Source organism: Labrus mixtus, chromosome 6, assembly GCF_963584025.1.
Source record: "Labrus mixtus chromosome 6, fLabMix1.1, whole genome shotgun sequence".
NCBI lineage: Eukaryota > Metazoa > Chordata > Actinopteri > Labriformes > Labridae > Labrus > Labrus mixtus.
Window position 1 is genome coordinate 14,323,039 of NC_083617.1, and position 13,913 is coordinate 14,336,951.

The 13,913-nt window shown below is 39.3% G+C and overlaps 1 protein-coding gene across 8 annotated transcripts in view; it reads left to right on the plus strand.

Annotated features, from left to right (window-relative positions):
• The window catches only part of LOC132975534 (girdin-like), a 64,688-nt gene that overhangs the window by 27,377 nt on the left and 23,398 nt on the right, over positions 1-13,913 (plus strand). For all 8 annotated transcript variants that reach the window (XR_009673281.1, XR_009673282.1, XM_061040130.1 and 5 more), the window contains exons 4-11: positions 22-91; positions 6,180-6,238; positions 6,913-6,996; positions 7,232-7,372; positions 8,235-8,407; positions 12,511-12,592; positions 13,229-13,387; positions 13,679-13,825. Coding sequence is in view for 6 of the 8 variants with exons in the window: in XM_061040130.1 (XP_060896113.1) it covers positions 22-91; positions 6,180-6,238; positions 6,913-6,996; positions 7,232-7,372; positions 8,235-8,407; positions 12,511-12,592; positions 13,229-13,387; positions 13,679-13,825 (915 nt within the window). In the remaining 2 variants the exon portion in view is untranslated. The remainder of the gene's footprint in view (positions 1-21; positions 92-6,179; positions 6,239-6,912; positions 6,997-7,231; positions 7,373-8,234; positions 8,408-12,510; positions 12,593-13,228; positions 13,388-13,678; positions 13,826-13,913) is intronic.

Consider the following 13,913-nt stretch of genomic DNA (forward strand, 5'->3'; position numbering starts at 1 on the left):
TTGTACTTCTTTTTGTTATAGGAGACTCTCCAGCAGCTTGTGATGATGCCTTTACCAAATGTACTGGTACTGGGAAGGAACCCTTTGTCTGGTAAGTGTCAATGCACTGAATAACATCACATACAGGTTCATGTATTTACCAAGCAGAGAATGATTCGTCCCTGCTTCTAGACGTGCGTCTTGTTAAATCAGGACAGCAAGTATACACATACAATGCTTTAATTAGTCAGCACTCTATAAGAATTCACCAAAACACACATCTGCTTTTCTAGTGCTTTGATGTTTGAAATTAATTTCTCCCAACTGTAATTATCCAGACATATTTTTCCTATTGTTCATACATTCAGTTAATAGCTTTATATTTGACCATATGGACCAGGGCAGGCAAAATCTATTCACTTCTACCGCCTAGAGTGTTAACATCCTTATCCCTTTGTTCAGCAGAGCCTTGACCTGTTTAACCCAGACATGTCATTTGATATGTCTGGGCAGCAGCATCCAAGCAACAGTGGTGCAGTGTCAAGTGTTTGCATTTCATATAAAAAAACACATTTTGAAGCAGCTTGACCTCTGCAGCCCTGAGTGCTTCTTGATACCCCTGTATGACGTTGATGAAGCCACTGACTTGTTAAAGATAAAGGTGTCCTGGCTGTGAAAATGAAAGCTCTGTGTTGATAAAAGGAGTGGTATGGGATACAAGATGTTTGTCTTTATGCTGATGTAGAACAACTTCTCAAACAATGACCCCATGACAGATCCTTTGCTTAACCCTTACAAGTGATCTGTTGTTTTACTTTTCAAATAGTGTTTGAAAAGTAAAATGAAGATTAATAGCATATACTGGTACTTACATTTCTGCAATGTTATTATCAGCTTTACAAAGAGAGTTGTCCTCCAGCTCAGCTGGCAGAGCTTGTTGAAAGATGTTACCTTTGCAAGCAGGTGAAATTGCTTCCAAATCTTCCCTTTCTCCCTGAGCTGCTTTTGTCACCATTTCAACACGGCAATTGCTGTTATTTTGGGCTTTTCAACACTTTTCAATGGTTGTCCGTGATGCCTCTTTATCTGCCATACATGACGCATGAAGGGTAAATACATGAACAATGAGCGGCTGCATTATGTACACATACATTGTACTACAATATATGCACCAGTGATTGTTTTGTAACAATAAACAAGTTTTAATCACTTAAGACCACACACCATCATCTTTCTGGCCCTTTGTATTTTTAGTAAAATAGTATTTTTTTACGTTTATTTTTTTCTAAATATTTACAGGACCAATAATGACAACAACCATCCGTGGTATACTATGCCATTTTATTCATTCCTTTCAGTGCTGCTTCCCAGAGATAATCGGCTGTTGGTAATATGAGGTCAAGAGATCAGACCTGCAAAAATATGGTCTGCTGCTGTTTGAATATGTTACATTCAAGTTCTCAGGAGTTAATTTCTCAGGTCGACGTGATACATTGCCTTGAAAATCTAAAGCCTTACACACAGCTTAAGTCATATAAATACTAAAGTAGGCACAATGCAGACAAAATGACAAGAGTGTAGCTTAGAGCTAGTGGCAAAAGGCAGGCAGAACGCATTAGACTGCATTCCTCTGGGTTTCTTTTACCCTTTACCCTCTAGCTTGTCAGATAATCATTAAGTCAGTCAGACCAGCGGTGGCTGTAGAGTCTGGCTATCTGGCTCAGCAGCCGCCAGCTGAAAGTCACTGGCCATGTGGCTTTTATTATGCTATCATTAGGGGGCAGGGGATCACTCTGCGTGTGTGTGGGTGCATGCACGTGTGTGCGTTTAGCTGGTGGATGGGGGAGGGGTGTCTTTAAAACAGTGAACAGTGGGAATCACTGTAGTACCCCCAGGCTCTGGTTTACCTATGTCTGCCTTGTATGCATTGTGAGATACACAGACACACTGTTGTTTAGTCTGTCTTTAAGCTGGTGGATATTTAGCAGAAATCTAGTCTAATCTTTTGAAAACTTTACATTTTTGCTCCTTACTTAATAACTCTTGACAAAAAAGATCTTTGTTATTGTTGCTTAAATTCAGTTTGCACAAGTTTTCCTACTGAAGGGAAAATACTGCACAGCTGTTGCATTGATATGTAGAAATCTTGAATGGACTATAGATTTTTAAAATCTCTTCCAAATATAAACACTGAAGAATTCATGCTGGCTAGTACGACAACAGTAAAAAACAGTGTGTAAGATTAAAGCATCCCTCAATAAGCAGAAAAACAGTGTGAATGAGTAGATCAGAAAAGGTCTGGCCTGCTAATTTAGCACCAGTCAAACACTGTTCCCTGTCTGTAGGCGAATGTTTGTTGTGTCTATTTTGATGATGTGACGTCAAGTCAGAGTTTACGCTATACTTTTTTTTTTAATGCCAATTTGGTCGTTAAGATCCCAGAATTCTATTCTAGCCATAGAACAACTACCGCTAGTATGCTCTGAATGGCCATACATGCTGTATAACCTACATTTAACAACAATAAAATTAAGAAGAAAACATCAGACGCTTTTGTTAATTCATTGTCATGCAAGAATTGATTGTATTAAAAGTCCTCTTGGTGCTTTGTACAGAACCACTCTACCCGATGTGCGACTCATTCTCGCAAATCAGGGTTAAATTTAGCTGGATGCGCAGCAAGCTTCAAGGCTTCTGAAGAGAAATGTCTGTCCCCATATTATAAACGGGGAAGTGTTTTGTAAAATGATTCAACAGACAGAGTAAGGGCCTGTGTCCACAGAAAGTATTTGAAGTGCTTGAAGCGCTCACGACCTCCATATATATTACCTCCGTAAAACATTAGATTTCATTCAAGGAAATATCACCAAGAAAACATGAAAACAATGTAAAGGAGTCCTGACCTGGCATCAGCAGCAGCTCTACACCTGGAAGTCGTACCCTTTGTTGACAAAGCTGATGACTGTCTCAACTGTGAGCGCAGCAACAAAAAACAGCTGACGGCAAGGGTGTTTTTTCACTCAGGGTGCTGAGTGTTTAAAGAATATTTCGGGAAACAGTCCTACATTATTCTTTATTATTATTATTCATTATTCCCAGAGCTGCAATTTGATTTTGTATTTATTTGATACTGTCCAAAAGCCAGTAAATACCTGCTGATGTAAACCCTACATCAAGTCTCTTGATTTAAAAAAAAAAAAAAAAGATTATTTTTTTTCTTTGTGCACATGCTGGGTTGCCTATGGACATTAGCTAAATATATAAATTAAGAAACAATATATATATATTTTTTTATATCCTTTATTATTTATAAATGTTTAACTATCTTGAGGCAGTTCAGCAGGCAGATTTGACTTGCTTGTGACACAGAACTAAGCTCCTCAAGGTATTTGACACTATCTGCCTCAAAAAGAAAAAATACCATTTTAAAAAAAAGAAAAGAAAAAAAAGAAAGAAAGCCACAGTAAGATGGAACGAACGCTCTCTGGCATGCTGTCAAAGCAATATCAGATTGCTTGTACCAATTTCCCAACTGTCATGCAAGTCCTGGAGTCCTGAATGTCTCCATTAATCAGGACAGAAGACAGTGTCGTAGCCAATAATAACACATACACCCAAACACACATTTCTTTCTTCATGTACACTAAACTCACATCCTCACACAGATTAACAATAGCATCGCAGGAAGAAGGGTTAGTCACTGTCCCTCTGACCTCTTGTTTCCTGCAAAAGGATAAAGCAGAGAGGGAAGAGAGGAGGTGGAAAGGAAGTAAAAATGTGCGAATGCAAACACTCAAGAGGCTCACATGATTTGTAACTATGTTGAAGGAAGGAAGGAAGGATGGGTGTTGCAGTGAATAAATGGATGAATAAAGCAAATGTGTGTAGAAAAGGAGGGATGAGGGAGAGAAGCGGTTCTGAGGAAGAGACAGGTAGCACCTCCTTGAAGCCTCCTTCCCTATGCCGCTGCTGCTAGAGGGAGATTTCTCTTCTCTATTTTTAACCTTTTTTTAACCTATTTGCCTTCCTTCTACTCTCTTTATGTTTCTCTTTTTCTTTCTATCTCTCCCTTGTGTTGATTTTGTTCTGTGTTGCTCTCTTTCTTTGTCTCCTTTCTTTTCGGTTTTTCCTTCTTTTTCTACCTCCCTAGCTGTAGAAATGATTTACTGTATGAGGTCCCTAATCTTTCCTACGTTGCTCCCAGGTTTGCAGAGCTGCGTAAATCCCTTTCCTGACAGAAACAGGCTCCTGCGGCTTTAATAGAGTACTTTTAAGCCCTGCAGCTACGAGAATTAAGTTTTATCTTGCTTTATCCTATTAATTCACGGTTTTCTCATATTCTCTTTATATGCATGATTTTCTTCTACAACAGAATCAAGAATGCTGATGCATCTCAGGAATTTCAGTATTTCTTATTTAAGACTGACTAATTCAAGATCTAAATATTTTTCCAATAAATGACTTCAGTTATCTGCCATGGTGGAATATTTTGTGCTGAATTACTTTGTATAATAAATGTTAAATCAATTTAAGAAACCGTAATGAGGTTTTCTGTAAGTAAAGGGGTAACATTAAAGAAACTGAAATCATTCTCTCTTTATAAACTGTATCTCTATTAGTTATTTAATGAAGGTCATTGTAGCTTAGTTTACTCACTTGTGCTGTACTGCCAGAAAGAAATAATTGTTGGATTGCCAGTCTCAGAATACTACACCCTAATACTTATCTTAAAAAAGAGAGAGACTTTCAGTTGCCTTCAAACAACATTTCTGTTTTAGTATACCAACCTGTTCACATTATCTTTTACTGCTGCTAGATTCCTGACCACACTGAGCTGTGGTGCAGCTCTCATGCTGACTCCTGATGCATGTTTTCTTCACTGACATTTAGATATGAGGTCCAATCCAACATCTGTCAATTTCCCTTTTAATGAGAGAAACAAAATGTACTTTCCCCACAATTGATTTTAAATTATCACATGGATACCTCTGTGTTCAAAACATTGACTTGTTTATCTCCATTGATTGAAGAGAAATGAGAAAAGGAAGACTGATTCGATAGTGTGGAGGATTCTGTAAATTTGATGGATGGATGCTGTCATGGAGCTTCCCAATGGAACTGCCTGTTTCATTGTGCTCTGCCCTGGTGCTCCACACAGACAGCAGATCTTTTTACTTTATTTGGAACGATGTTGAGAAGCATTTTTATTTATATGGCTTGAATCATAGATAATAATAGTCTTTCTGTATGTGATGATTGGACATTTGAGCTATGAGTCAAATAGACCACCCTTCACAACAAACATACTGGTTCTAATCTGGAATTATTATTACTAGAGCCAGACAGTGGTAGCACTCACTACCCCTGGGCCACATGATGAGCTGGCCCTTTCACTCTGTCACACACATCCACATCCACACCCACACCCACACCCACACTGAGTCCCAGTATAGAAACAGACACAGATGCTTACAACGTGCATATAGCATACAACTTAGTCACTGTAACACACACCTACACCACCTGGTTTACTGTTCAACCCAAATCCGGCAGATGAGCTCAGGCCTGTTGAGCATGCTAGCAGCTGTTTGTCTGTTTCTGCAGTGTCTGACAATATGTCCTGACATGTGTAGGAGTACTGGAAGCTCCTCCTGCCAGTTCATGACACTGTGGAAAACATCGTAGTACTTCTACTAGAGCAGGGGTTTTTAATCAGGGGAAAATCATGAATTAATGAATCATTAATTTGTAATTTCACATGTTGGACGGACTGATAGATGTATCCTGCCTCAAATTATCCAAATGCGCCATCTCAGTCATGACCTACAAAATCTTGATTGTAGGAAATATATTTAAATGTGTTAGACAAGGCAAAAGTCAAAAGCATCATTGTTATGTGTAACCGACCGTCATCAATCACCACATCTCTCCTCTGCTGCTAAACGCTGAAGGCAAGGCTTTCCCCCACTATCAGTTCAACATCCATAGAATGTATTTGTTAAGCTCCTTTGTTTGTTTTTACTCCTCCTTAAACCACAAGTTGTGATTGAAAAGACAAAACAGAAACAAGGCACAAATAGACTCGTTCCATTTTTTTTCACCTTTCTCTTGATTTTAAATTGTCATTTTGAATGTAGACATACTTTGAGTGGTTTGGCTATACTCAAAATATTCTATCTTTTTTTTTTTTTTCCCTTTAGAGCAAGGTCTGGAGGAGACGAAAAAACTGTTGTTGCTGCTACTAGGCTGTGCTGTTCAGGTAAGAGCACACTTTTGTCCACTTCAACATTTGTGCACTCCGTGTTTGTATTTCAAGCGGTTTTCAAGCTGTATTGGTCCAACACCAATCAAACATAAGAAACAAAACAAAACATCAATGCCATTGCAACATGATGTCTCTTATGTTGTGAAGCTCTCAAACTGAACAAAATGCTGAAGTTATTGTTATTCTGATTGGACATCTTTTAGTTGTTCAACTGCAAAGAAAACAGTTATAAATGTACGGTAATAAATGGTGTAGTAGACCTTTCCTTTTCTTGTGTCAAGCTGGTACTGTATTTCAAACAAGAGCATTGGCCTTTACTAGCTCAGTTGTTTATGGAAAAATTAAAGTTGCACACGTGAGAAACTCCATCTGAGTGATTAGCACATAAAAGGGCTCAATCTCTAGCGCAGTCTTGTTCTAATCTGATCTTGAGTCAGCAAGGGAGTAAAACAATCTTTGTTTGATCTTGACGGTAGACTTTTTTGAAGTTTTGACTACTTTCCAAAATACAACTGCTGCTTCCTGAAAACCTGTATCTCAGAGGATTTCCTGTCTTGTGTCTTGACTGTGGTCTACTAACCTCCAGTTGACCTCCAAGCAAGTCGTAAGCATCTCAAAAATGTAACTATCTTCTCCTTTCTCCCACCCTCTCCCTTCTCTGTTTACAGTGTGAGAGGAAGGAGGAGTACATTGAGCGTATCCAGACTCTGGACTTTGACACCAAAGCTGCTATCGCATCCCACATTCAAGAGGTATTTCTCCTCAATAATGAACAAATCTAGAGAGACAATTAAGATATTTAAGGTCTTTGGCCACAGTATCAGTCATCTAATGTACTTTCTACACGTAGTTCAATAATGTTATCGTTGAGTTCAACGTTTTGATACATTTCTAAAAATGTTTTATGAATGCACATTTGGATAACAGTGTTTCCTCTGCATTGAGTGACAACAAAAGTTATGGATGATGTAATGTTTGATATTTTAGGTAACTCACAATCAGGAGAATGTAGTGGACCTGCAGTGGTTGGAAAGTGGGGAAATACCTCCTGAAGACACGGACAGCCTCTCCAGGAACCTGGCTTTCCACCTCAAACGCCTGGTGGATGAGAGGGACACACAACTGGAAGTAATGACAAACATAAATATAGTTTTTGTGTGTATGTGTGTGCATGTTTGATTAGAGATTTTTGAGCTGTATTGAAATTTCCTGGAACTACAAAGGTCAACAACAGAAGAAGTAAGTGCTCTTAAGATGACAAGAGCACAACAAGGGAATTTGTTCATTTGTAGGCAGGTTTGATCTTGTGTTCCTTTTTTTGTAAATGTCTGTTTCAGTTCTACCAACAGGTTTTGCTTATGAAACGAGGAACTTCTTTTCAGCTTATGTGGAAACTTTTCCTCTTTTATGCTCTAACCACAAGAGAGCAGCCTTTAGGAAGGAAGGGTTGAAACTGTTAACTCTCATGGATGGAGGTTGTGTGTGTGTGTGTTCTGCTTAGTTTATGCGTCATTAAATGAGTTTCCAACCCATATGATGCAGATGCCAACCACTGATGTAGCTGATGCTTGTGTGTGGGTCTTTTTGTGTGTCAGGGGTCCTAATAGCCTCCAGATTATCACTTTGCTGTCCAGCCGCTCTCAATTAAAATCCCATTTCCTGTCACGGTCCCTGGATCAAAACAGGCTGTGCTTGGGACTGTGGATGTAGTTTATGCCCTATCGTATCTGGTCCTGTTTTGGGTAGTGGGGATGCTCTAGATGACTCCATGAAACTGCTGTCCTCCATGCCTCTTGTAAATGTTACTTCCATTTTAACTAATAGCAAGAATGGTTGGTCCTGCCAAGTTTACTATAGTCACAGAAACTAAATGTATTTTGCTCTACGTCTAGTGTGTTGAATGATTTTTCCTGATTGCACAGCCTGACTTCTGTTAATGGTCTCTCGAACTCATCCCACTTTACGTCTTCTTTTTCCTCTTTCCATTCAGACTATAGTGGAGTTAACTCAGGAGAGAGACTGTGTGCAGCTCTCCCCACTGGCTCCCTGTCCAACCCAGTCTCCTGGGGACTCCCCCAGTATGAGGAGGACCGAAAGCCGACAGCACCTCTCTGTGGAGTTGGCTGATGCCAAGGCCAAAATCAGACGCCTTAGACAGGAACTGTGAGTACCATAGCTTTACCAGCTAGATAAGTAATTCATGAAATAGAACTAAGAGGGAAAAAAACAGAAACTATTCATACAAAAACATAATTCCTGGAAATAGACATTGAATACGGACTTTATTGTTATATTGTTTGCCACTGTAGTTCTCATTTTAGCTTCTCTCTTTGTCATGTGGGTCATTTTGAACTGGGAACTTAGTTGTTTGCTATGAGTTTATGGTCTTAGTTGTCAGCCCTCTGGTAACTGTTAGTTTTAATGACTGTACTTAAGCCTAGAGCTAAAAAACAATGATGACAATGCATAAGGGACACTTATGGAGACCAGCGATCCATTCCCACCATACATCTGTATTACTCATGTCAAACCCAGTAGCTGTGATGCCACACTGCACCACACAAAGAGACACCAGCATAATACTACTATCATAAACCTTGGTGAGGTCTTTTAAATTCTGCTATGAATAATAGAGCTGCCCTTTTAAGTGCTATGATCCCTTGACAGACAAAGGCTTAATGGTCAACACAGATAAGATAGAAAATAAGGGGCAGCTTCTCAGGAGGGGAAGTATATAAATGTTGCACAGCAATTACATCTTGTGTTTCAGACTGTCTGGCGTCATGATGGTGGCGTTGAATACTTGATAGTTCCTGTGGATGTCAGAAGACCATCCTTAATTTATAAAATGTTTTCAGTTTAAGTCCACACTGAAAAGATTCTTAGATTATATTTCTATGTTCTGTATCCAGCCATGTAGATACTAGTCCACCATCATCTCAACAGTTTTAAAATGAAGGCAACCTCTGGATATTTTCTGTCTGAACTGTAGTCTGTTAAAAACAAATGGCCTCAAATGTTAAGCATTAGGTCGTATTTGAAAGTTGGTAATTGGTCCTTGTGTTTTGCAGGAGATATTATTGTGTGTCCTTTTGTCAAAAACACAGGACAATGTGTGAGGGCTAAATGCAAACAAGAACTATGGTTCTTAAACAATTGGCTGTATTCAGAATGATGGAGTGCAGGTCACCCTCTGATTAGTCGCATACAAACAGTGAAAAGCACCTCTCCTTGAGAGGGTCCTAAACTCATTCATCGTGGCTCTCAGTGAAAAGATCTGGCATTCATCATTATAGACATCTCTCATGAACATTTACTAAGCAGATCTAAATAGGGCTACTGAACAACCTCCCACAAGCCGGTGAGTTATTTTGTTTGTTGGTTCCTATGGTTTTGTTAACTTGGTTCTGTGATGCATGGCCATCTCATGAAAACATCACAGATGAGGAACAAAGGATGAAGTATTTGGTTCAAGTTTTTGCTCTGAGGCTGAAGAGGAGTGTGTTGTTGTGCATGCAGATACACATACAGATATATTAACAGCTATTCTGTCTGTGCGTGTGTACGTGTGTGTGTGTGTGTGTGTGTGTGTGTGTGTGTGTGTGTGTGTGTGTGTGTGTGTGTGTGTGTGTGTGTGTGTGTGTGTGTGTGTGTGTGTGTGTGTGTGTGTGTGTGTGTGTGTGTGTGTGTGTGTGTGTGTGTGTGTGTGTGTGTGTGTGTGTGTGTGTGTGTGTGTGTGTGTGTGTGTGTGTGTGTGTGTGTGTGTGTGTGTGTGTGTGTGTGTGTGTGTGTGTGTGTGTGTGTGTGTGTGTGTGTGTGTGTGTGTGTGTGTGTGTGTGTGTGTGTGTGTGTGTGTGTGTGTGTGTGTGTGTGTGTGTGTGTGTGTGTGTGTGTGTGTGTGTGTGTGTGTGTGTGTGTGTGTGTGTGTGTGTGTGTGTGTGTGTGTGAGAGATGGAGACCAGGTCAGAGCCTGGGGGTATGGTTCTGTGTTCCCACAGTGGTCTGTTTGTTAATGTTTCTGTTTAAGCTACTGTTTTTTCTCTTCCACTGTCCAAATCCAGACATACACAGAGTTTAACCCTTGTTAGTATTAAATGAATGGTGCATCCCCCCAACAGTCAGACGGTTGTTTGAGAATATTACTTGCAATCACAGTTAATTAGACAAACCAAGCTACAACTAATACAGTCACGAACTTCAGGAAAAGGCTACTGTTTTTTTTAATTTAAACTGTTGGAGAAAGGTTATTATGGAGATTTTTTTTAAGCTACACTTTTTGGTGCTGTTGAATTGTATCGCAATATATCATTTGTTACTACAATTTTCCCACTCTATATATCACTGAGTAAAAGTAAAATGACATGACAACTCTCTGCAGTGTGGTTCAACAGCATATCAAACTACATTGAAACCTTAGGATTTAATGCATGGTTGAACTGAGAAGTTCAGGACTGAAGCAGTGGCAAATTGTCAACCATTTACTCTTCCGGACTCTCTAAGTTTGGGGTCAAATGGTCATAACAACTTAAGGAGCAGATCATTCACAAATGATAAAAATCCCCTGAGATGCAATGCAGGAATGTTCTTCTAGCTTGAATAAGTTACAACCACACTCCATGTGCACACATCGCTCTACACTGGTGAGAATCTGCTCACATATTATTTATAGTGGTATTATCTTATTATTAATAAGTTGGAACAGGTCATTCAGGTTAGGTTGATTCCTGTTTCCCTCATATATGACTCATTCTAATTCCCCTGTTCCTTGACATAATATTATAAGTTACAAAAGAAAACGAAAAGATGAAATATTAATCCTATGATGTTAATGTTTAACACAGATGCTGTGACTCTATCACCATTTAAACTTAAATAAACAAGGAGAAACCGTTCCCTTTATTCCTTGGGTTTTCAAATATAGCAAGTGTTTGTGTCAGTGCATGTGCAGATGCATTGTGTGTTAAACCATTAACATACGCAGCAGAGCCAGCTGCATCTATAATACGAGCCCAAAGCTAATCTGCTATGCTAGAATTAACAGGTGTTTGTGATCTGGGTTAGGGAAGTTGAGGGGAGGAAGGGGAGGGAGGCTATCTGATGAAACCAAATCAGCAATCAGTAAATGAACATCCTGCCTGCATATGGGCTCAAACTTCCAAAAAATGTTAGCTGTGGGAGTGAAGAGAAATAGATAAATTGGAGAGAAAGAATAGAGGAATGCTTTTTCCTTATGGATGCACTTTGAGCTGTATCGAAGAGGCCATCAGGTGTTCAGTGGAGCAGTTTCAGGCAAATGGGCATGAAAAGGCATGCAAAATGACCCATCTGTTGCTTCAGAATAAATCAAGAGCATGGGTTTTAGCTCCATCGTCAGATTTGCATATGTCTGTTTTAGCTGTTGAGATGCTATCTCCCCCCCTTTCTGTTAGTCATTGTGTTATTTTGAGTGTGATGTCCAGCTGAAGCTATATGTGGCTAAGGCAAGAAACAACATTGTATCCTCCTGACCCCCACAGATTAACACACATCAGACACAGCAGGCTGTTTTTACTGGATAAAAGGGTTAGTTGGTTGATAAATGTTCTGAAATCAACATGTGAGTTGCTGATATTTCTAACTCAGATTCATCTAATATAATCAAAATGCATTGACTCTGCTGTGTGTCTACTCTAACATCAGTTTTTAAACAATGAAGCTTTTGACAAAAATAATTTAGAAAGCTGACTTCAGTTTAACATTCTGTCTAATAATATAATCTAGTTATATTTAATATTAATTAAATTAATTAAATTTAATTAAATTAATTATTATTTATATTAATATTATCTTTCTATTCAGTGTTGACATCACTTAGAACTCCTGCATTATGGATACAAAATGCCACTGAACTAAATCTAATATACCAAAGTAAAATCAGCAAACTATTCTATGTAACCATGTCAATAGTCTGCTGCCATTAAATGATTTATCTCTAGCTTTGAAATGGAAACAGCCCAACAGGAATGCCCTTAATACACTGACGGAAACACACTCATGCACGCACCCTTAAAAAAAACTTGGTACATCATTTTTGATATGTGGCTTTGACCGAATCAATTGAGCAAGAAAAATTAACAACAAAAAACAAATTCTACACTTTGCCTCTGAGAAATGTGTTCCTCTTTTGCACATGGCTTTCTTTCTGTCATTCCTCTATATGCTACATTCTTCAACTTTTTCCATTTTTTCTCCCTTCAACATCCCTCCTTTCTATCTCTTTTTTTCAGAGAGGAGAAGAGTGAGCAGCTCTTGGACACAAGGCAGGAGCTTGAGAACATGGAGGTGGAGCTCAGAAAGCTTCAGCAAGAGGTAATGTCACAATAAGCACACACACACACACACACACACACACCACACACCACACACACACACACACACACACAACTTCATCAACAATACACAATCATTTATATTATTTCATTTTCCCTTCTTCTGAAACTTCATCCTCTTTCTAAGTACTTTGTTTCTGCAGTGCTGCCAGGCTTTAATCAGCCAGCTAGTGACTTAGCTCATTAGGAGCTATTAGCGCTATCTTTAGTCCGGCACATGGCTTTTGATTTGGATGAGGCGTGTGTGCGTGTGCGTGTGCGTGTGCGTGCGCGTGCGCGTGCATGTGTGTGTGTGTGTGTGTGTGTGTGGATACGTGTATGTGATGATTAAGACTGTGAAGGGTTTGTTCTTTTCCTTATCCCTTACGTAACAGGCAACTCTCAGGCTGTAAGTTGTTAACAGATAATCTTCTAGTCATACAAGATAACTGTCATTGAACCCACTGAGTTTGAAAAGAAAATATTTGGTTTTGGTTCCTGATTGATCATCTTCATTAGTTTGATTTGTTATTTGGAGAGAAGCTCTCGTTAATAATTTATTTTGCAAATATTTCAGAACAGTTAAATACGTTCCCTTGTAATCATGCTCTGTTTTTTTGTCTCTCGACTCCCGCAGAGCTTCCAGTTGCTGTCAGACGCTCGCTCAGCTCGGGCCTACCGTGACGAGCTTGATGCACTCAGAGAGAAAGCAATCCGTGTTGACAAGCTTGAGAGCGAGCTGAGTCGATACAAGGAGAGACTTCACGATATTGAGTTTTACAAAGCCAGAGTGGAGGTACACAAATGCACATAGAGTGACACTGCATGCAAACATATCAGTATGTGTGTGAAACAGAGGCCCCCTGGAGTACTTGAGCACCATGCTGTTGAAAAAGGAACTAGATAATAGACTTCATTATTATTAACAGTGGAGGAAAACAGTCATATTGTTTTGACCAAATATACTGTAGATAACTTGATATACTAAAATGTTCAATTTAAAATATGTTGCTTGAATGTTTGTGCTATCTTTAGTGTGTTTTGCTGACTCATAGAAAAATATCTTCTGATGCTGTGGTTTCTGTAGGAGCTGAAGGAGGACAACCAGGTAATGTTGGAGACTAAGGCCATGTTGGAGGAACAGCTGGATGCTAGCCGGACCCGGTCAGACAAACTGCACCTCCTGGAGAAAGAAAATCTTCAGCTCAAATCAAAGATTCATGACCTGGAGATGGTGAGATGATCAATTCACGTCTGTTTTCCAGCAATGAGTTCTGAGATTTGATTTTACAGTTATCGATGAGGGTTAGAGTTAGTGGAGC